We start from the raw sequence: 24382 nt of genomic DNA, 5'->3' as shown, positions 1-24382 counted from the left end.
CTACCCACCCATGTTTTCTAATATGTCATCACCCTCCTTCATATTTCTACCTGTTTTTGATGCCTGTTGTTAGTTTATAGAGGCAATTAGATAATGCTGGGGTGGAGGTATGCAGAAAATGTAGAGGTGATTGTGTTCACATCCTACCTCTTATTAATCCATCTGCAGGACCATAAAAAACTTGTAGCCTTTCTAAGCCTCAGTACTTCTCAAACTGATTGTGTGGGTGATTAAATGAGAGGATATATACCAAAAGTGTTTGGCATGTATAAGATCTTAAATAGTGTAACTATGATTTATTGAAGAAGAAGTTGAACCTTGCCAGGAAAAGAAACAGCTAATATTTATAAAGGGTAAACAAAATCAGGGCTAAATCAGGTACGGGGGTTAGATTGTTATCTAAAATTATTTTAGTTATTTTAGGTACTAAGTGGCTTTTTGAGGGCAAAGTTTTACTTTCTTCGTGTTTACTGCGTGGTACCAGTGAGATGGTTCTTCCTGCTGACTGGGGCATTGCCGATTGCTCCTGAGTGTGACCTGTAAGAATACTCACAGTGTGATCGGGAACATCCTCTGGTCGGCAAAGTTGCTTTGTGGTTAGACCCACGGACTTTAGAAACAACTCTGACAAATTACTTAACTCTTTGTGTAAAAAAGAGGGTAAAACAGTATTTGCTTTATTATAGAGTTGCTATGAGAATTAAGTAATTTGAGACTTATAAAGCATTTAGGAGAGTGACTAGCACATAGTAGGTTAATATGAAGTTAGAGTAATAACTAAATTCTGTACCTCAGATGTATCACCTTTTATCCAAATGCTTGCTTTTGGGGCAAGGGCAGGGAGGGATACTGGGGATTGAACTCAAAGTCTCATACTTGCTAGGCAAGTGTGCTATCACTTTAGTCACACCTGCAGCCCTTCTGTTTGTATTTCATTTTCTAGATAGGGTCTCAAAAACTGTCTGGGACTTAACGACTTTCCTGCATCTGCCTCCCAAGTAGCTGAGATTACTGGCAGGTGTGTCACTACAACCAGCTCCTAAATCTGGCTCTTGCTTTGCTTTCTTAACACGTTGCACCGCGTAGCAATGCCTGCTCCGGAAGCCTCCAGATGCTCCACTATTCTGGGACACTGACTAACTATGCCATTGTCTCATTTAACAACATTGGGATGGAAGCAGCAGAGGAACAGTAGTTTACATCACCTGATGTGAATTATTAAGAGTCCTAGTGTGTTGGGGGGAGTGCATGTAGGGCAGAAATGATAGAGCAATGATAGCAAAGTAGTTCAGAAACCTTAATTAATGTCTGTTTTGAATTTTGGAAGTTTATCTTGAGGTAATCATTTGTAAGTGATCAAAAATGCATGAATAACTTTTGTTGAGATATTGTTTAAAGTAATAGTGAAACACTAATACTGGATGCTATGCCCTATACTGCAATCTATAGGATAGTAAAAGAAGAGAAATTTCCATTTTTTTCTATGAAAAGTTTGTCATAATGTTTTATTAAGTAAAAGGCAAGTTACAAAACCATGTGTAGAATTTGATGCAATTTTTTTTTAAAGGAAGTCACTTGTAAATGTTTATCTTTGAATAGAAAAAGTTGGGGGTATACCGTATGAAATTACTAGTGGCAATTATTTCTAGTTTTAATCTATCTGCATTTTTTATTTATATGTACTTTCTACATTTTCTGTAATGATTATGAATAGAAAGTATAAGGGTAAGAAAGGAAAAATATTTTAAAGAAGAATGTTATTAGTTTGCCTAGTTTTGTCATCAAATTATTTGGAGAAAAAGTTTCCGTGAATTAGGTTGCCCTAAGAGGATCACATTTTCTCAGCTCTACACTTGCCTGTGGGTTATATAAAGACTGATGGTGTAAACATGATTGCTGGAAAGTGGTACAGTGGACACTTATTTCTTCCCACCTCCCTCACCTGCCTCCATACATCATGCTTAAAAGGAAAGAGGATATCTATTGTATGAGGTCAAAAGTACTCTGCTATCTGAGGTCTCAAGAGGGGAAAAAGGACAAGGAATCCTTATCTTGACCTAGTAATCAATGGTAAGCTCTCTAAACCACAATGGCTCCTTTTTGCTAAACTAATGATCTTGGTTGAAAGAGTGTCTTTGAGCTGCTCTCAACAGACAAGTCTCAATGATCAGCATGGGAACTTGGAGCTTTTGGCTAACAACTTGTAGGGGAACTGCCAAGAAGTCTCTTGAGGTTGTTCTCACCCTTTTCTGGCAGATTTCCAAAGTCCTGAAATCTGAACCAATAAAAATGAAAAAGAACAGAAGGTAAGACTCTTCTCTCAATGCTACGTAGCCAGCCTTGAGCCCTTCTTTCAGGCTGAGGCTGTGCCCATGAATGTAGGTGAATTGTTCCGAAGACTCAATTTCATACCTGCAGTGTATTACTACCTCCAGTAAGAGTTCCCTTTAGTTTCTGGTGGGCAGACATCCTAGATTCCACAACTCATTACCCACCCAGGGTTTTCCTTTTCCTTAGAATTCCACAGACTGATTTCAATCATCTGTGGTCCCAGCTGCACTGTAAGAACCTCAGCAAAGAAAAGCATTCTGATGTAACAGTGGAGAACCAGGGCTCTGGACTTGTGTCACCACTAACCAGCCAATTGTTTAACCAAAATTCCTGAGCCTCAGTCTTTCTTTGTAAAATGGGAATAAAAATAGTACCCATTTCAAGAGGTTGATGTGAATTAAATGCTTGGCACAGAAATATATAACAGCTGTCAACAATAAAGACAACTTAGAAGGCGTGAAGGATTGACCTGAATCTGGCTGCAGAACCCACGGGACTGGTGGTCAGACTGACTGGTGATCCGCCATGTTGAGAAATGTGAGTCCCCACTGCCACCTCCACCCAATCAGGGTAACTGCAGCTACTTCTTCAATAAACAGAAGGCCTTTGTAGCCCCTAACCCCAAAGCATAGTATTTTAACAGCACTGCTGTTGAATGAATGTGATGTTTTAGATGTCTGGTTTTGACTAGCTCTTAAATTTTTTTGCCTATGGGCTCTCTTTATACACAGAACCTCAGATGTGCAGAACCTGCTTGGGGGTTACCAGGGAAAAAGAGTGCTGCTTCTTATGTTGTCCGGTTCCTGGTAAAGGGAACACCAGAAAGTTTGGGGTATTTACTGTATTTGAGAATTGTAGGAAAAAGTGAACCATTAAATACTAAAAATAAAGACAAGTCACTGGATCTATTTAAACTGATCACTGCAGCCAGCAGCAGTCTATTGAAAGTCTGCTTCCAAATGTGATAGCCTTCAAAGAAGCTTTTCATACGTGTCCTGAGGCCTCTCTGAAAGGCTGCTTTTCTTCATGAACACTGCCCTTAAGGAGGGCCTCTATAAACTAAAACTAATTTGAAGGTAAGCACAGCTTTTGAAGAAACAGAAGCCTGATTCAGAAATGTTTATTGAACTGGAATAATTGAACTGACTTTCCCACATAGGCATACTAGTTTTTCTCATTTTCAAAGTGAAATAAACATTTTCAAGTTCTGAGTCCCATTTAGGAAATCAGCAAACAGCTCCCACATGGTGTACTAAGTTTTGGCCATGTTGTCAGTATTCTTTTATGATACACATTATAGACTTCATTCTCTCCCTCCTTCTTCTCTCCCTCCCTTCCTTCCTTTCCTTTCCTTTCTTTTTCTTCTCCTGTGCTGGGGGTTGAAATCCAGGGCAAGTGCTGTACCACTGAGCTATACTCCCAAACCCTCTGTGTCCTTTCTGATTACAAAGTCACCTGTGATTGCAGAGAGTAGTGACTTCTCTACCTCCACCATTTTCCCCTAAGAAAGGTGCAGTTTTTTGTTTTTTTTTCCTCTTCTGAAAGCCATGGACCTTAACTGCTCCGAAGTTTCACAAATGATGAGAATTAACCAAGATAAAAGCTGTTATACAGAGTTAGGAAAGATGAGACTGACCACACAGAAGAGAGCTCTTTCAGGCTTCCTGATGTGCTTTGGGGAGAAATGTTCTGCGTTTGGAATGCATCAGATGTGGTGTGTTTGCGTGCAGTTGTGTGCACTTGGAAGCTAGATAGGAGGATTAAATGGGATAATGCAATGAAGGAGTTTCTGATTCAGATATGCTTAGTAAATGTGAGCCTTTCCATTCCCATCCTGCCCCACCCTGTAGCACCCTTTCTACCAGGGAGACAGCTATTATGTATTCCCTGAATCTTCTTTTCTCTCAGGGCAAACACCTGGCTTTTCCTTTTCACTTGCTCTTCATAGGACAGAATCTCAGTACCCACTCAGTCTTTGCTGTTGTCCTCAGCTTAACAATATCCCTTTTCATTTCAGTTATAGAACTGTACCTCAGTACTCAGGTGAAGAGAATGCCACAGGATAAGTTGGCCTTTGTATCTTCTCTGAGCACAGTTTCTCACATTCCAGAAAAAAGTCACCTTCTTGTCTCCTTCACTGTACTATTGATCTATATGAAGTCAGCAGAGTTTTATGCATGTTCACCAATGTATTGATTAGGACCTGTCATTTGACGTCTTTTGGGAGGATGCTCACTTTATTAGTATCCCATGCAAAGCTTTGTCCAATGCTTTTTTTTGCAGACCTAGCTACTCTCTATGCCTTGCGTTTATAATTTAATGGCTGCCAAAAAAGCACATGGAGTTATTATCATGTGGATGGGGTTTTTGTTTTTATCAGAAGACATATTACTGAGTACCTAGCACGTGGTAGACACCCAGTAAGTAACTTTGGAATGAATGAATTTATACTTCACGAGTTCACGGTCTTCTGTTAGTCCCTCTGCCTGGTGTAACATTTGTGTTTTAAAACCAAGCTATGACTCTCATTTTAGGAAATAGTAACTACAGCAGTAGTGCTGTCATTTTCTCACCCTTAGCAAATACATGTTACACTTTTCAAAAGTAATTGGAGATGGATCAGAAATCTTAAGAACACTTTCCCTGGATTCATAGCAGGGCCCCTTTCTCTCACATTTTTACATACCTTGCTCATCAATATCCTCTATTTCTTCTGCCACTCTTTGTCTAAAATCCATCCTTCTTGAAAGAAAACTGAAAAGCAAAATTGAACAATTTGTATCTCTCCTTTCTCTCTGTCACCCCAATATTATACTCCTTACACTCCAAGAAATAGGTTTGTCTTCTCTATTTTTCTAAATTTGAACATTATTAATGACACTAACTGGTTGTGTAAGTGTTCATGACTTGAGTAATTATGGTTTTAGACAAGAGTGTCTTTCTGCTGCTGATACTTCCTAGTAGCTAATGGAGCTGCTCAGTTTCTCACAGAAGAATCTGGGAAAATTTATGTTTCTGATGAGTTTTTTTTTTTTCTGTACTTATTTTTTGTGCTACTGGGGTTTGAACTCAAGGCCTCATGCTTGCTAGGCAGGTGTTCTACTGCTTGAGCCACTCCACCAGTTTTCTGGTGATCTTTCATATTCTGAGTAGTAACTAAGGTACCAAAGTCAGCAGTTGTTTTTAGTCTTCAAACTATATCTATGATTTATAAAACATTTGAAAAAATAGCCAGGCCAGGTAGAAAATACTTGTATTCTTATCCCTCATCAGGCCTAGGCAAAAGGATTATGAGTTTGAGGCCATCCTGGGCTACATAGTGAGTTCAAGTCCAGTCAGGACTACATAGTGAGACACTGTCTTAAAAAAACAAGGGCTGAAGATTTGTTGCTCAGTGGTAGTGCATTTTTTTGTCATGGAGGGTGGCACTGGGATTTGAACTCAAGATGTCAATCTTGCAAAGCAGATGCTCTACCACTTGAGCCACACCTCCAGTCCATTTTGCAATTTTGTAGCATTTTACTATTTGTTATTTTGGAGGTGAGGTGGCTAGAGCTATTTGCTTGGGCTGATCCTTCTGATCCCAACCTCCCCAATAGCTAGGATTACTCGTGTGAGGCACCAGCACCCACTAGTGCATATGCAATGCCATGGGTTCAATCCTTAACACCGCAAAAATAATGTGTGTGCATGTGTGTATCATATCAGTGCATTTTAAAAACGATTTCACATAAAATATTATACTGCAGTTATAATAACTATGCATATAGACACTCTCGGTTTTTTCCCTATAATTCTCACAATGACATTATTTTTCATATTTGTACATCTGGGGAAACCAAAGCTTCATAGTATGTAATAGCTCCCCCACGCTTATCCAACTAGGAAGTGCAGAGTCACTGTTAAAAGTCAGATTTGCCTACTCAAAGCCTACACTCTTCCACTATATTACTCTTCCTATAGACTTTCATTATCTATTTGAAAAATATTTACGGAGTACATAATAAATGACAGGCACTGTTCTAAGTTTTTAGGATACATTGATATCCTGAATAAAAACAAATCTTCCTTCCTCTATGAAACTTCAATTCTAGTGGGAGACACAGAGATATTACATATTTTAATATAAAATTACATACATGTTAGCTGGTGCCAAGTTCTAGGGACACAAAGGAGAGCAAAAGAGGAATGGGTAATATGGGCAGTAAGGGTGGAAGCAGGTCAACGTGTTAAATGGAGGGTGAGTCTCATTAGAAAGGTGTCAAGACTTGAAGAAGTGAGGGAGGGAAGGAGGCAAGCTGACCTCTGGCCATTCAAAACAGATGGAACAATAGGAGAAAAGGTTCTCAGGCCAGCATGTACCTGGAAGTCCCAGGACCAACAAGGAGGCCAGGATGGTGGAGTAGTGAGAGTCTGGGCAAAGGAGCAGGAGGCAAGGGCAGAGGGCTAATGAGGTCGTGCATCTTGAGTTCAGCACTCCCCTCCCCCGCCCCGTTCTTTCAATTTAACAGGAAGTGGGGAGTGGGGGTGTGGGCCATTTGAGTAGAGGAGTGACACACTGATTTAAATTTCAACAGGCTCAGTCATCAGGCCTAGGTGGAGTCAGTGGAAAGAGTAAGAAGTCATCAGACTTGGATGTGTTTCCAAGAAAGAGCCTCAGATTTTCTGAAAGATTGGATATATGAACTGATGGAACAAGTCAAGAGGATAGAAAGGATTTTGTCCTGCGCAACTGAAAGGATAGTTGACATCAACTAAACCAGAAAAGGATTGTTTTAGGGAGAAGAAAAGGAATTTAGTTTCGACATTGAAATTTAGGTGTTGATTAGACATTTATATGGAGTTGTTGAATAATCAGCTGGTTATTTCCCAATTTATATGCACCTAATGGAGTTTATTGACACAAATTATGTTATAAATAACTTAAATTATTGGTAACTGTGGATATCGTTTCTTCATAGCCTTTAATAACTTATAATGATATTTGTTTCAGTAGTCATTTAATTAGCAACAACATCTGTTAGACTGTAAACTCCATGAGGTAGGGGATCACCATTGCTGCTCATTTTGTTATTGTATTCCTGTTGCCTAGCAGCATGCCTGGCAACTCTTCAGGTGCTCAAGGCACAGGCCACGCATCCACTCATATTTGCTGAATGAACACATACTTGTTAGGAAAAACGCCACTCACAAAGAAAGCTCATGAGAAAAGTCTCACATCCAAGAGCAAGGTTTAATGGCAGGCTCGAACCACCAGGCTGGCTGGGAAAAGATGGCACAGCACAGATTCTGGGCCAAGCGTGGCTTTTATAGAAGAGGGAGGTTAAGGAAGTTAGTGCGTGCACAGGAGTCTCTGGCAGAGGTGGGGCTGTCTTAGAGCTTGGGAACTTCTGTTAAGGGGTGGGACTGCCATTTTTGCCACAGATTCACAAAATGGTGACATTATTACTCTACCATTCCCCCATTTTTTCTTTAATAATGATGAGAGTAGGGGCTGAGGATCAGGAATTGGGGCGAAGCATCGATCTCTTTAACTGCTTCCTGCTGGCAGGGGGCATTGTATGGGGCAGGATCCTCAGGCTCCTGTGGTGTCCTGGTGGGGCCTTCACAGTAGTTTTCAGGGCGGTTTTGGAGAGGTTGGTGTCCCTGGAGGTACGACTGGTTAAACTTTTGATTAGCAAGAGCAGACATGCAGTGTGATACAAGGGAGGAAGCTTAAGAATAGGAGAGCAAGAAACATAGGCGTTAGGATGGGCATTGGCCAGGAGAACCACTGTGAAATGTTCTTCCCTAGAGGATTCCAAGAGTCCTCCAACTCCCTTCTCCATTTTTCTAACTGTTCCTTGAGAGGTGCTGCCACTGGGGGACCCCATTGAGCTTGACAGCAGTGGGTGTTGTGAGAATGACCAGATGTGGGCTGGTCCACTGAAGTTCCAATGGAGAAGGTGGGGCAGGATCTGGTCTGCATGCTCTCTGAGAAGTTCTCTGAGAAGGTTAAGATAAGGTAGATAGTCAGCCAGAGGAGCAGGGTCTGTTGGAGGCAAGTTTATTAGGAGTTTAAAAGGTGTCTGCTAAAGGACTGCATATCTAGGGATCTAAATTCTGCAAAATCCTGTAACTCCCAAGAAAGCTCTAAGCTGCTTTATGGTATGGGGGAGAGGGAAATGGAAGATTGGGTTGATTCATTCATGACTCAGGGAGCAAGTCTGTCCCTTTAAGGCCACACCTACGTAGGTGACCTGTGGGAAGCAGGGGCTGTCAGGATTTAAATGTAACACTCTTGGATAAAAGAGAGCTCTAGCTCATTTTTAAAATATAACTTTGTAAATGTTTGTACAATATTTAGACAAAGTATTGACACAACATTGTTACAAGGTGGTCATTTAAGACACATAAGCAAATATGTAAATGAACTCTGATTTAGTAGTATTTAAAGCTACAAAATCCTTTCTCATCCAAAAACATTCCTTTTTCCTTTAACTTCTCCAAAAATACATTCACTACTTATCTATAGCCTTTCCAGTTGTTTACTTTGTAACTTGTATTTTAAAATTAACTTATATAAGAATTTTAAATTTATTATAGGGGCTGAAGCAACTAACTAGTAGCCCTTGTTGTTTAAGGAATTTACGTTAGGCATAAGGCCTCATTGTCCCTCAAGCTTGAGGGGATATTGTTTTGGGTGTGGAAACTGTGAGGGATCTTTGAGGTTTATTTGAATAGGGAGGGCCATCCAGGCTCACCCTACACTCATCCCACCAGTCCACACTGTGGAATCTTCTTTGTTCCTGAAGGAGGGGGCAGCAGAGATAGCTGCCTGGGGGGAGGAGAATTTGAGCTTTTAGTTGAGATAGTAAATCCCATCCCAGCTCAGTGGAGTTTCAAGAACTATGAGGAAAGAATGACAGAAGAGGAGGTCTCCCAAAGAGCAGGCCAGAGGCCTGGTAAAATAATGCTCTAGGGGCTCGTCAGATTTGCCTCAAATGATAACTTTTGTTATTGGACCAAGGACCAGGAGAAAAAAGTAAAACATAGAAATGAGCTCCACTGTCTAGCTGGAAAATGATCTTTTGTTTTTCTGCCATTGTGGCTACCATGAGGCTCCTCAACATAGATGCCAAGAAGTGGATTGTGGACAGGGGGCCTGAACCCATCAATCCATAGGAAGTGGCACTTCACCTTCCATCTAGAGGTGGGGGCACTTAGACCTCCAGCGGTCACCTTGGCAGAGAAGGAAGGGTCCCGGTTGGCTGTGGGGCTGTCTCCTGGGCTGTCCCCCTTAAGCATTCTCTGAATAAATGCCTCTCCTGTCCACCATGGTAGCAAGTTCAGGATACAGGCTCCAGTTGGGTGGGGGCAGCAATGAAGTCATGATGTCTCTTATCTTTCTCTCTGTTAGTAATGTCCCGGTTATAGTATACAGACATGGCTAGTTGTATTAGTTGATCCAATGACTTTTCTCCTTCAGCCACAGACTGAGTTTTCTACAAATATCTGGGGCTGACTGTTAGAAACTTATCTTTGAGGAGAACCTCTCTCACTTGTGACTCTGGGTCCACCGTGGTATGCCTTCTGATAGCATCCTCAAGGTGCTACAAAAAGGTAAGGGGATTTTCTTCAGGGCATTGCTGTAAAGCAAAGTTGTTATTTTACATTGACACCTGACACTCTGGAGAGCAGGTCTCTGAACCGTTCTGGGCCTCAGTTTCCTCAATTGAAGAATGAGGGATCTGGTCTAGGTTAAACTACTTTCTTCCACTATGAGATGGCTGAAATGACATTAACACAACTTATCTTTCTTCCTTTTTTTTTTTTTTTTTATTTAGCAATGCTGGGGAATTGAACCCAGGGCTTTGCACATGCTGGGCAGACATTCTCCCATTGAGCTACGTCCTTATCCCCAAATATTTTTTTTCTCTTTCCTTTGGCTGTACTGGGGCTTGAACTCAGGACTTTATGCCTGCAAAGCGGCATCTACTGCTTGGGGCATATCGCCAGTCCCTTTTGGTGTGGATCTGTCAAGGGGACTGCCTGTGCCCCTGTAGCTAGGCTCATTTATTTCCTCATTTCCAGGTGCCACTAGTATTGGGGCTCATTGTAAATGGTAATCATTTACCAGAGTGGCCTGGGCCAGAACCCATTGCTTTTCTAATGAGAAAAGAGTCTAGTCTAGTAGAAGCATGATATCCTTTCATGTCAGTTGAAAGGTTTGGATCACAGAAATAAAGGCTTGAATGTATTTGTCTGGGCATCAGTATAGCTGTCCAGATATTTTTTAATTTCCCTTAGATCTGATAGCTGGAAGGGAACATAGACTCACCCTCTTTCTACTCTTACCTATTGAAGGGGGAAGCACCCATTAGGAGGTTCTGAATATTGGGGTGGCTTAGAAGGTAGGGCAGAGGGTGTTTATACCATGGCTTACAAAGAATGGCCAGCATTTGAGTATCTAAATAGCAATTATGGAGCCAATCTGAGATGAAAGAAAATTTGTATAGGGGACCTCAGTTCACTTTTTTCCCTTTTATAGAAAAGGTCTAATTGGAGTATGGTGTTGTAATTTAAGGAACCCTGTGAAGGCCACTTCTCTTGGTCACCCAAGGCATACTAAGGCCGACCTCAGTACAAAGCTTCCAACATCTACCAGCCAGAAGACTGGAAGGTGCAAATGCTAGGATCCTGCCTTTTAGCTAACAGCAGGCAGCCTCTTTAATAAAGGCTACTTTTTAAACAAAGGAATAAATCATCTGTAAAGTTAGACATGGGCATTCAGAGGGTATCCCGGGCCAATAACAGTACCATAAGGGACAACTAGTGTTAATATTTGGAGGGAAAGATTTATGCTGAGGCCGAAAGTATAGAAAATTTTAAATGAGAAGTTTAGAGACCACAGTAATGTCCATTTTGCTATTTCTGGGACTATAACCTTGAACTAACAATTGGCTTACAAGGGCTGGGTCCGGTGCCCTGAGGTATGAGGTGCGGCTAGGAGCAGGGTGTGTGCATGGCATCAACCCCCTCCACACACACCCGAGACAAGCAAGCCTGACTGTCTAGGCCTGATCCTGTGGCCTATTGCCCCTCCCCCCTTCCTGTGTGCTCTGCACGTGTTTTATTCTAGGGGAAGTGGTGGCGGGCCACAGCCACCGCCATGTGCAGCTGGCAGCCTAGGATGTGTGTTGGGTTGGCCTATGGATTCTCTTAGCTATGGCAGGCGTTCCTGCTGTGCACAAGTGCCTATTTGCTTTCCCTCCTCCCCTTGTGGGGCAAAGTTAGGGCATTAGCGTGGCAGCTGCAGTTTTTTGTAAGTGCTTTTGCCTAGCAGCTGATTTAAAGTTACTTTAGACTGAGAGGCCTGGGAACTAGTTGGAATAACTTAAGTCATAAGGTACCATGCTACAAGTTTTTCATGGGAGGCAGGGTCCCAATAAGCCCAGGGAGGGGAAGGCAGACAGAGACAAAGGACATGTGGTGAGACCATGGAGGAAGCAGAAAAGGTGTCCTGACATCTTAGGTAAGGGAGGGGAAGGCAGAGCCTGGAGGCATGACACATGCCTGGGGGTTTAGCAATCATCTGTGCCTCTAGGTCGCTCCCACTTACTGGTACTGGAACACTTTCAGCAACACGAAACTTCCACTCTCCAATTGCTATCTCTGGAAAATGGGGCATTAGATGGGGGGAAAAGAGAAGCAGTTGTCAGATGACATAATTAAACAGGATTTCCCCAACATAGCATGAGGCATACTTGAATAAACCCCGGGCTTGGTCTCAGCCTACAGGGAGGGAGCATGAACTCCCCCAGGGCCGGAATCGCCATGAGGCCAGAGTTGTCAAGGAGTGGCTGGCATGGCACCATGATGGGAAAGTCCCTCAGGAAGATCGGAAGAGACAGGCAGTGTGAGAAGTGCAAGAAGTCTGCTTACATGGGGAAGGAGGAGGTTCAGGAGAGGATTTGGTTCATTTAGAAGCTGGTTTAGAGGCTAATGGAACTGTGCAGGGGAACAGGAAGTACAGAGGGAGGGTTTGGTGCAGAGATAGGGAAAGGATTGGGTGTAGGCTATTTTCTTCCAGTTACCAGCACGCTCACCGAAATTTTATAAATCCCTTAAAATATTGGGATTGAAAGTGTCATTAAGTGTCATTTGGAGGCATTGTCTAATGGGTATTGGGGCCATGCCTGATTACAGAGAAAAATGAGCTTTTGTGGCTTAAGATCAGGTGTTAGGCGAAGGGTCCCAAGGTTGGCCAGGAGACATCCCAATGGGGAGTCTGAAGGAATTTGGGACGGTCCAATCTCCATGGTGAGAAAGGATATGACAGGCGTCCCTGAAATATCGGTTCCTCAGGAGAGAGAAGATGTGGAACACCTGGGAGGAATGTCTTCATCACGGGGGCCACAGTCCTAGGGAACCCGGTTCCCAAGGTTGGAAGTGAGCCAAGACCTAGAGCTAGGATTTCGAGGAAATGAGAAAGAGATCCCAGTTCTGCATGTGAGGACGACTCACCGAGAGAGGACCTTGAGGGAGGATTGGCCAGTGGTGGGTGGCAATTGGAGGTGCGCTGGGGTGGAGGAACTTCCCTGTGAGCGTGAGGGAGTGGTGTTTTCTGGGATCGGGGGTTCCAGCAAAGCAGCTCAGATCCCAGAGGAAGGGAATGGGAGTTTGGAGAGACAGACAGAGAGAGAGAGAGAGAGAGAGAGAGGGCGGGATGGGAGGGGGCCAGGAGATCAAGGTCGGTGCCGGATGTGCACTCCAATCTGAGTCACAGCATCCAAAATGTTAGGAAAAACGCCGCTCACAAAGATAGCTCACAAGAAAAGTCTCACGTCCAAGAGCAAGGTTGAATGGCAGGCTTGAACTGCCAGGCTGCCCGGGGAAAGATGGCACAGCACAGACTCTGGGCCAGGCGTGGCTTTTACAGAAGAGGGAGGTTAAGAAAGTTCGCGTATGCACGGTAGTCTCTGGTGGGGTGGGTCTGTCTTAGAGCATGGGAATTTCTGTTAAGGGGAAGGGTTGCCATTTTTGCCACCATTCACAAAATGGCGACATTATTACTCTATCACTTGTCAAAAAAATGGATTTTTCTAATCAGTAGAGGGATGCTGATCTGAAAATGTTTAGAGACAAGAAAAAACACTTTTGAGTTTTTCAAATCTCATTTTCATGTTATTTTACCAGAAGCACACACCATATTCAATTTTGGATTAGAAAATTTATCAGGAATTACAGTCTTCTCAAACGTGATATTTCAAAAAATTAGGTTATCAGTACATGCAAGTTATCAGTTCCTTCAAAGAATACATGTATATTACATATATATATGCATATATAAACGATATATAAAAATTGTCCTCAGTGTTGAAGGCATTTCTGAAATAATGATGTACACCAATGGAAAACATTTATTCAATTTATAAAAACCAGGGCTGATGGAGTGGTTCAAGTGGTAGAGTACCTGCCTAGCAATCATAAGGCCCTGAGTTCAAACCCTAGTAATGCCAAAAAAAATTATAAAAATCATAAATAAGTAATACAGAATTTTCCTAGAATGTTAAAAGCTAGTAAGTGGAGATCCATTTTTTTGTAAATTATATGAATTTCATAGATTACGATGGAACAAAAGAGCAAGGAAAAAGGGTGGGGGGAAAGTGGGTGGAAGATTTTGTGATAAAACACTAGGGAGTTTGGATTTTGACCTACAGCCATCCTCCCCATACTGAAATCTGCAGATGTTCAAGTCCCTCGCAAACAATGTGTAGCATTTACTTACAAACTGTGCACATCCTCCCTCACACTTTAACTCATTTCTAGATTACTTGGAATGCCTAATACAATGTAAAGCTATGTAAATTGTTGTAATACTGTATAACTGACAGAATAACACAAGAAAAAATGTATGTCCATGCTCAGTAATCTTTTTTTCTTGAATATTTTTTTTTACCTGTGGTTGGTTCAATCTGTGGACAGAGAAGCCACAGATATGAAGGGCCACCTCTGTATTCTTCTGAGTAACCAGACTGCAAGGCAAGTGATTGATGTAACTTTGATCAGTGTCTCCAGTGGGGAGTCATTCTGGAGTCTCAGGACCACTTTTTTTCTATCCAATATAGTTGTCCACTGAAGCCAAAACCCTTAGTGTGCACCCTACTTAATTAGTTACTATGGAAACCTATCTCAATTTCTTATCCTTAGTGTGCGCCCTACTTGATTAGTTACTATGGAAACCTAGCTCAATTTCTTATCCTGAGTAAGGAAGAAACAACTGATCCTTGGAGGGACCATGCTGCACCAACTCCAACCATCTAACCTCTAACTCTGTAGCCCAGGAGCATCTCCATTCATTTGGTTTATTTCCATGATTTTTCCTAGGCACAAATTCTGAAGTTCTTGGTTGAAATTGGACTCAGACATGGAAAAAGTGAAATAATGTGTCAGTATCTATTTTTACAAGGTTTTCAAGCCAATTGGTGGGCCTATAAATTTTGAACCAGCCAAGATTTTCTACAGTTTTTCTGATCTATAACAAGCCTTCCAAAGAGAGTATATCCTTCATCCATCTGGACTTAAGTCAGACTTTAAAACTGCAAGACAGAGCTAATGATATCCAGCTGCTTATTTCTTCTCCTTCCTCCTCCTCCTCTTCTTTCTTCTCCTTCTCTTCCTTCTCTTCCTGTTTCTCCTCCTGTTTTCCTCCTCTCCCTTCTCCTCCTCCTCCTCTTCCTCTTCATACTAGGGATTGAACACACGGCCTCCTGCTTGAGCTCTACCACTTGAGCTACACCCCAGTCCCTCGGTTTTTAGTTTGTTTTTCACATAGGGTCTCAAGTAATCTTTGTCCAGGCTGGTCTCCATCCATATTCCTCCTACCTCTGTCTCCCAAGAAGTTGGGATTATAGGTGTGTACCAACATGCCAGCTTTGCTTATTGCTGCTTCTTTATTTTTCAGTGTTGGGTATTGAACCCAGGGCATTGTGCACAGTAGGCAAATGCTTTGCCACTTAGCTAACCTCCATCTGTGCTTATTACTTCTTAAAGATTGACTGTATTTAACTAGTGTTCTCCATGCCTTCCTCTGCAGAGAAGACAAAACATATGCCTTTGGCACCTGAGCAGAGTGATACAACTTAGGAGGTCTGGGTAAATTTCTAAGTAACAACGCTTTCATCTACAAAATGGCACGAGGTAATTTAGTGGTAGAGTGCTTGCCTACCATTATGCATGAAGTCCTGAATTTGTAAAAAAATAAATAAAGGAAGGAAAGAAGGGGAAAAAAAGAAAAGAAGAATGAAAGAAAAGAAGAAAATGGCATACCAATAGAATATCTCAGAGGATTTTTCTTATGAGTTCATGCATACTCATCACAGCATCTAGCACAGAACAAATGCTCTAAATAGTAGCACTTGATACAGACAAATTATATGAAACGTAGTGTGATTATAAAAAGAGTTGGGGTGGAGCTGAACTAGACATGGGGCTGCTCAGGAGGCAGAGACTGGAAGGATCAAGGTTCAAGGCTAGCCCAGACAAAAATTTCATGGGACCTCATCTCAACCAATAAAATAATGCCTGGGTGTGTGTGGCGCAACGCTGTCATCCCAGCTAGACAGGAAGCATAAATAGGAGGACGCTGGTCCAAGACAACCTGGGGTTAAGTACAAGACCTTTTCCCAAAACATCTAAAGCAGAAAGGGCTGGGAGCATAGATCAAGTGGTATAGCTCCTGCTTAGCAAGATCTTGAGTTCAAACCCCAGTATTGCCAAAAAAAAAAAAAAAAAAAAAATCAGGGTGAGGTTAGAATCTACAGCCCATGAATCTATAGTCTCTGCTTCCCACCATTGACAAACACACTGATCTAGCCATTAGGGACACCCTGCAACAGATGTGGGTGAATTGTACTGTGAATTCCTAGCTGCTCTCCTACAGGTCATTATCTTATCAAGTTATTCTTAGTGACCTGCTAGGAAAATGCTTGTCTCTCAGATTGTACATTCTTCCCTATTTACCTTCTGCCCTTGAATTTATTGACTAAAAAGTCAACAGCAAACAAATCCACATAAATTTGTACCTCTGCAGTAACAGAGCAAATGCAATAAAAAAATTGATAAAAACTTATTAACGCAACTGCCTTTGGGGGAATCAAGAAATATGCTGCCTTGAATTGGAAGAGGTTCCAAACAGGATAGCATATTTAGATGCATCTAGTAAATCCTCTAACTGTTCTCTAACTGAACAGTAAGTTCTCTAATTGAAATAAAGGGCATGAGGTCATAGTAGCTCCTCAGAGGAGGGACTTGAAGTGGGGCGCCAACCTTTGTGGGATTTAAGAGAGTAGGGCGGAGGAGGTTAGATCATTGCTCATGTCACTCACCAAGTCCTCCAAGGCCAGGCTTTTTACCTTCTCCACCTAATCTGGTTTCATTCCCAGTCACTGATCTAGCTGCATTGACTTCCTGGGTGATCTTTGAACAGGTCAGGTAGATTCCAGCCTGAGTCCTGTGCACCTGCTTGGTTCCCCTTTATGTAACACACTCTTCTGCCAGATGTCCTCCTTCACCTCCTTCAAGTCTGTAATACCAGCTTCTCAATAAGGCCTGTCTGGACTATCATGATTAAAGCTGAACCCACTTCCCCTGAACACTCCTCCTGTCCTTCCCAATTAATTTTTCTGCCTAGGCTAATACATCTGATGTTATGTTTGCTTATTTTCCTATTGTCTGCATTTTCCCCACCCCACCTTTCCCTATGCACTAAGCTGCAACAATGCCAGGAAGGCAGGGATTTGACCCTGTTTTGGTCACTGCAGTGTTCTCAGTGCCAGCCATGCGTGAGCTCCCATTATCTATGTGTGTGATCCATGGATGGAAATGAACATAAGAACCTTAGTGGGCACACTGTGGGAAGATTGACAGACTGGGAAGATGTGATAGGCTTGGCGAGATTAAACCTATTTCTCACCTGCTAGTCTAAATTGGGAGTAGATTAGCTCTGAGTTGGAAGTAGTTATCATCTGGAGAGGCCTCTGGATAACCTGTCCCTGATATTAAATAAGAGCAGTTTCCTGGAAAGCATGCCCTGAGAAGACAGCCTGGGAACTTGAGTGCAGGACATGTCTAGCTATCAGTGTGGATGAGACAGCCTTAGAGGGATGGGGACAGAAAGCATATTGGCATACAGAAGGAGCCAGGGCAATCTGATGCTTTAAGGAACTTGGAGCATCATTTCATAGAAAGAGCACACATGTACGCTTAGTGTGTTCTGGTGCTTTCTGTATCCCTTTCTCTAGGTGTGCACAACCACATATTGTGGGTTTCCTTCATTCCCTTTTGACCAAGGGAAGTTCCATCTTGTTCCACTTGCTTCACTGAATGGGAAATCCTGGTGTATCTTGTTTATTATTTTCTGCTTTCTTCCATCTAGATTACCTATGCTATCCTAAAGGAGGACAGCAGTCAGGGCTCAGTTCAATACAGCAAGGCTGGAGTCTGAATAAGCAGACTGACTTCACCATCCACACTGTGCCCTCATTTGTTGAAGTCATTTCAAATGCTCAATGCCTTCTTTCTGTCTCTCCCTTCTCTTATTAGAACTAGAGGGTGAGTTGTCATAAACCTTTCTTCTAATACACAAATACCAGATAAAATATATTCTGCTATGTTTCTGAAGAATATTTACATTTTATAGGTAAAGTGTCAAAATCAATTGAAGGTATCTCAAATATAGTAATTACATAATTTCAGCATCTTTGGGTTAATGGTGGATGCTTGAATCTGGCAGGCTCCTGAAATCGGAGTGTAGTCCAGTGTGAGGATAGATGAGATGAGGCCACTCTTGTCTATGGATCCTGACACCTTCAAATCTGGACTTTCAGAGGCTAGGAACCTTCACTGTTCTCCAGAGACTGCTGTGGATACAGCAGGTTCTCCATTTTTAATTACTAAATATAGAGACCATAAAAATCTGTAGACATCACTTCTCTGGAGTCACCCCTAGCCACAAAGAAATTTAGATATTGAATAAATCTTGGGTACAAAAACCTAGCCAATTAATCATCCTTTTTGTCAATTCCAATTGGTAACTTTGGTCAAGCTGGCAAACTTTTGGTAAACTTTATTTCCTGATAATGAATGATCAACATTAGAGCATGTACGCATCAGTAGTTCCTGACACTCTCAGCAGATGTGACTTTAACTTTCCTATGGGTTTTCTGAGAACTATTAGTGCATTCTTATTCCTGGAGCTGTCTTCCAGGATTTGGAGACTAAAGAGCAATTAATTGTGCAAAATACTTTCTGTGTAGAGTAATAAAGTCTGGTTTAAATGTGCTTCTCTATGGTAACTTAGAAAAAGGCTTAAGAGTAAGTCTGTGCTTATAAATGTAGTCCAAGTTTCCCCTTCCTTTCTCCCCTCTCTTTCCTTCTTCTCAGGAGATTGGCAGGGAAGAAAATCCCTCTGCCCTGGGATGGCCACTCTCCTGGAACCCAGACTCTTCACGCACAGCTCCTCAGCTCACTTTGCAGGCACATAACTCAAGCTTCCAGTGCCACCCATGAATGCTGGGTTTACAGTTGACATTACAAAAAAGGCCCACTGTGGAAGACAAGGAGGTTTCTGTGCCACAGGATTGGAGGCTGGATATTGCTCTTTTGTACCCGGCAAGCCTGGGTGTGGGAGACATTGATGCTCAATACACACCTTGGCTCTGGAATGAAAGCCAGGCAATTCTCACAAGGAGCTGAAAAAAAAAAATGTGGACAAACATCTCAATGTTTCAAAATCCATACCCTCTTGGAAAAACAAGTAATAATAAATAATTTGAAATTTCAAAAGAAGCATTTTCATTTGGTTTTTCAAAGATAAAATTGCATCACAATATTATAATTATATATATGTTATAATGCTTTTTTTCCCTAAAATACTCATCCCTTCCTGAAAGTCTTCTATACTGTAATCTACAGAAGATCATTGGTTTGAAATATGCATGCTCTCAGCAGGAGGCCCTGGTCACCCTGGCTTAGGGGGTCAAGGACCAGGACTTGCCAAGTTCCCTGTTCTGCTTAGGGCTCATCTTTATTAACACTCCTGGTATTTTGGTTGTATTAGGAGTGTGAGGCATGCCAGCCAAGGAAATGGATTTGGCAGTTATACCAGTGATTGGATTAAGGAGAACAACAACTAGAATAATTCAATTTGATAATAAGTATATTCTCTTTCTTCTCTTCTAACTTGCCTGCTGTTTATTGCATAACATGACGATACCCAATCCTAATGGGTTCTAATAATGGTGGAAAATTTAGAAACAGAATGCTATGAAAACCAAGGGAGTATTTTTTATGTTTATTTTCCACTGTAAGTTTCTTATATATATGCCAAAGAATCATTTCAAAGTGCTGTTTCTTTAGTTGGGTGGTATCTTTCAAAAACTTCTTTCTATTAGCTAGAGTAGTTTAAAATTAGTGAAATCTAGCTGGGTGCCAGTGGCTTGCACCTGTAATCCCAGCAACTCAGGAGGCTGGAAGGATTAGAATTATTAGATATAATAATTATACAATAATTAATATATAACACATTATACATAATATATAAATATATACTTATATATTTTGTATGTATTATACATTTTATATATAATAAACATAAATATAATAAAATAAATATACAATATAATAAATAAAGAATAATAATAAAGATATGATAATTAGAAGTTTGAAGCCAGCCCAGGCAAATAGTTTGTGAGATCCTATCTTAAAAATATTGAACCCAATAAAAGGGCTGGTGGAGTGACTAAAGTGGTAGAGTGCCTGTTTAGCAAGATTGAAGCCCTGAGTTCACACCCCAATACCTCCAAAGAATTAAAAAATAAATAGGCAAAATCTTTAGTTACTCATAATAATAATAATAGTAAAATAAATCTTTCTACTGTTATGCCTAATTATGTATGTTGTATAATAATATATCTTTCAAAAGAAAGAAACAGAAGGTAAGGAAACAATCAAGGAATATCAGCCTCTTCCTTACAAAGGATATTTCAGTGTTGTTTATTACCAGAAGTTCTTTATGTGCTGGGTGTTTTGGTGTCATCTGTATTCCCAGCAATCACGAGTCTGAGGTAAGGAGGATCAAGAGTTCACTGCCATTATTACTTTTGCTATTTGGGGCCTTTTATGTTTCTACATGAATTTTAGGATTGATTTTTCTATTTCAGAATGTCAGAGAATGACACTGGAATGTTATGGGCATTGCATTGACTCTGTAGGTTGCTTTCTGTAATATAGCCTTTTCATGATATTCTGCCAATCCATGAACATGGGAGATCATTTCATCTTCTTGTGTCTTCTTTACTTTGTTTCAAGGTTTTAAAGTTTGCATTGTAGAGATCTTTAACCTCCTTGGTAAAGTTTATACCTAGATTTCCTTCTTCCTTTTGTAGGCAATTGTGAATGGAATTGTTTTACTGATTTCTTTCTAAGTTTGTTCATTGTTGGTATATGGAAAATATATGCATATATTTTATATGTTGGTTTTATATCCTACTACATTTCTGAAAGTGTTTTCAGATCTAGGAGGTTTTTTATGGAATCTTTAGGATCTTTTAGGTATAGAATCATATCATCTGTAAATAGGGATAATTTGACTTCCTCTTTCTCTATTTGAATCCCTTTTATTTCTTTCTCTTGCCTTATTGCTCAGGCTAGGAATTCCAGTATTACATTGGATAAGAGTAGAGAGAGAGGACACCCTGTGTCAGTCTTGACTTTACAAGAAATGATTTCAGTTTTTTCCCATTGAGTATGATGTTGACTATAGGTTTGTCATATATAGCCTTTATTATATTGAGGTACATTCTTGCTATTTCTCATTTCTTCAGAGCTTTTTATCATAACAGGATGTTGAATCTTTTCAAAGGCCTTTTCTGCATTAGTTGAGATGGTCATGTGATTTTTGTCCTTGATTCTGTTTATGTGCTATACTGCATTTATTTATTTACATATGTTGAACCATCCCTTGCATTCCTAGAATGAAAACAACATGATCATGGTGTATAATCTTTTTGATGTGTTGTGAATTTGGTTTGTAATTATTTTGTTGAGAATTTTAATGACTATGATCATTAAAGAGATTGGTCTATAATTCTTTCTCTCTCTCTCTTTGTTATTGTTGTTGTATTCTTGTCCAGTTCTGGAGCCATCACAATACTGGACTTCAAATTATACTAAAGAGCCATAGTAACAAAAACAGCATGGTAGTGACCCAAAAACAGACTTGAAGACCAATGGAACAGAATAGAAGACCCAGAAATAAAACCACACAGCTACAGCCATTTGGTTTTTGACAAGGAAGCCAAAAACATACATTGGAGAAAAGAAAACCTTTTCAACAAATGATGCTGGAAAAACTGGTAATCTACATGCAGAAGAATGAAACTAGACTCCCCATCTCTTACCCTGTACAAAAATCAACTGCAAATGGTTCAAAGATCTTAATATAAGATCTTTGAAACTGCTAGAGGAAAACGTAAGGACAACTCTGGACAATGTAGTCATAGCTAATTATTTTCTAAATAGAACTCCAGTCTTCCAGGAAATGAGAGCAAGAGGAACAAGTGGGATTGTATCAAATTTAAAAGTTTCTGCACATCAAAAGAAACAGAATTAAGAGACAACCCACAGAATGGAAGAAAATCTTCACCAGAAAAGGGATTACTGTCCAGAATAGAAAGAGTTAAAAAAATTAAACAGAAAAGAACAAATAATCCAATTAATAAATGGGCAAATGAATTGAACAGACAGTTCTCAGAAGAATTACAAATAGCTATAAATGCATGAAGAAATGTTTAATACCCTTAACGTTAAAAGAAATGCAAATCAAAACTACACTAAGATTCTATATCACCCCAGTCAGATTGGCCATCATCAAGAAAACAAACAAGTACTTAAACCTACAATTCACGTCTGTACCCCGAATGGCTGAAGATGGGCTGAGTGCTTACTGTGTCTCCTCTCACTGCATGTCCTGAGCTGTGTAATAAATCTCCTTTCTCTGTCATAAAAAAAAAAGAAAACAAACAACAAATGCTAAAAATAGATCTACCTTACCCAACCATACCACTCTTGAGCATATGTCCAAAAGAGTGCAAATCAATTTATAAGACAGATACCTGCACACCCAGGTGTGCAACTCTGTTCACAATAGCCGAACTATGGAATCAGCTGAGGTGCCCCAAAACTGAATGAAGACAGTGTAATAAAACCCACCACAGACTGTTGGAGAAAGGGGGAATGGGAGTATAATGGAGGTGAACTTGTTTAAATTACACTGTACTCATGTGTGGAATTATCACAATGAAAACCCCCATTTTTTATGTTATTATTGTTGTACTGGGGGTACATGTGACAGTTACAAAAGTTCTTACAATATATCATAGTTGAATCCACCCCCTCCTTCATTCTCCTTTATCCACCCCCTCATATTACTAATGTAAAAAGAAAAAAAATTCAAGGTCTGCTGGGCTACATAGCAAGACCCTGTTTCAAAAATCCAACAGAAGAAAACAAAACCCATGTACAGGTCACCTTGAAATAACAGATCCAAAGGAAGTGAGAATAGACCAGGTTGAGGGGCAAAAACAAGTAGTTAAGCAGTAAATAAACCTCATGTGATTGCTTTAGGAATTAAGATAATTACAGTGGGAAGAGGAAGGAGGACAGGCAGGACTCCTTATCTCACCACAGATCTTATAAGAAAGCACACGGATTTCTTATTTTTAAACTCAAATTTTACAGTGAAACAAAGGATCATCTTCTTCTCCAGCGTTCTACATATTTAGAAATTTACTTTGGCTCTTCAGACATGTCAGATTTACACAGCTCTCACCTCAGAGTAGAAGGTGTTTTAGAGCAGTTTAGAAAAACCAGTTTGCCCTCTCTACAGTTACAATGCGTAGTTTTTTTTTGAAGGTAAAGATGTATTTTTTCAGATTCATTGTATAAAGTATTAAGAAAAATATGCTTACATGTTACATTTGCCAATATTTATTTAGCTTGAAGCATGAAAAAATAAAATCCTAGAAATTTTAGAGGAAACAATTTGCCACTCTGCAGGAGGCAAATTCTCTCCTTAGGAATACTTTGCCTTTAATCGGAACTATTCAATAATAATTGCAACTGGAATACCATGGACAGCCCAAATGGTCCCTTTAAATTTACAAAGTGCTTTCGTGCCAGCTTCTTAATGTCTCAAATGGGTCTTTATGAGGTTGGCAGGGCAGGTAGTATGATTGTCCTCACTTTTTTTCTTTTTGGCTGTACTGGGGTTTAGAACTCAGGGCTTCATGCTTGTCAGGCAGGCGCATTTACCCCTTGAGCCACTCCACCAGTTATCCTCACTTTTAAAATGCTGAAACCAAAGCAGATAGAAATCAAATGTCTTGGTTAGTCATCCAACTGTCAAATAAAACAAGTAAGATTTTAAGGAAGTTATTCTGATTCAAAAGACTTTTCTCACCCAATTATACTTGTAAAATACCTTTATTTACAAATCCCTGCAGAAGCTGTGGATGAATTCTATTTGTCACAGTCCAGTTGGAATTCACGGACATTGGGCCCAAATAACTGTACATTTCCCTTCCTTCTTGCTCTTCTCTCACTCCTGAAACAAAAATCTCCTAATAAAATATTTGCAACCAAAAGAGGACGTTGTATGAGTAGATATATTTAGGGAGATTTTGCAACCACGCTTGAGTCTGAAAATACATCTTGTGATACTTGGGGATTCTGCATAAACAGATGGACAGGTTACTTAGAATGCCTTTGATATATCAGGGAAATGATATAACGAAACCAATAAAACAGGATGTGAAACACTGAAGCAGTAATAAAATGTAAGCAATGATTCCACTATTACTTCAAAAGGTAAAAGTATAGCTTCTTGCTCTCCCCAGAGATAACCAGAAGAATTATGCAACAATTTTTAATGTCACACCATGTCTGTGTTCTCCCTTGGGTCCATGTCCCATTGCTCAGAAGAATTTAATCTCATTACTCTACAAGAGCT

The 24382-nt window shown here is 40.5% G+C and overlaps 1 protein-coding gene across 1 annotated transcript in view; it reads left to right on the top strand.

Moving 5' to 3' along the window:
• The window catches only part of Enpp3 (ectonucleotide pyrophosphatase/phosphodiesterase 3), a 122370-nt gene extending 98250 nt beyond the window's left edge, over window positions 1-24120 (top strand). The window contains exon 25 of the mRNA XM_074074522.1: window positions 21507-24120. Coding sequence (XP_073930623.1) covers window positions 21507-21596 — 90 coding nt within the window. The 3' untranslated portion in view covers window positions 21597-24120. The remainder of the gene's footprint in view (window positions 1-21506) is intronic.
• Window positions 24121-24382: the final 262 nt, after the last annotated feature.

The sequence above is a fragment of the Castor canadensis genome, chromosome 1 (genome assembly GCF_047511655.1).
Source record: "Castor canadensis chromosome 1, mCasCan1.hap1v2, whole genome shotgun sequence".
Classification (NCBI taxonomy): domain Eukaryota; kingdom Metazoa; phylum Chordata; class Mammalia; order Rodentia; family Castoridae; genus Castor; species Castor canadensis.
Note: the sequence above shows the minus strand (reverse complement) of the source record. Positions and strands in the feature narration are given on the sequence as shown.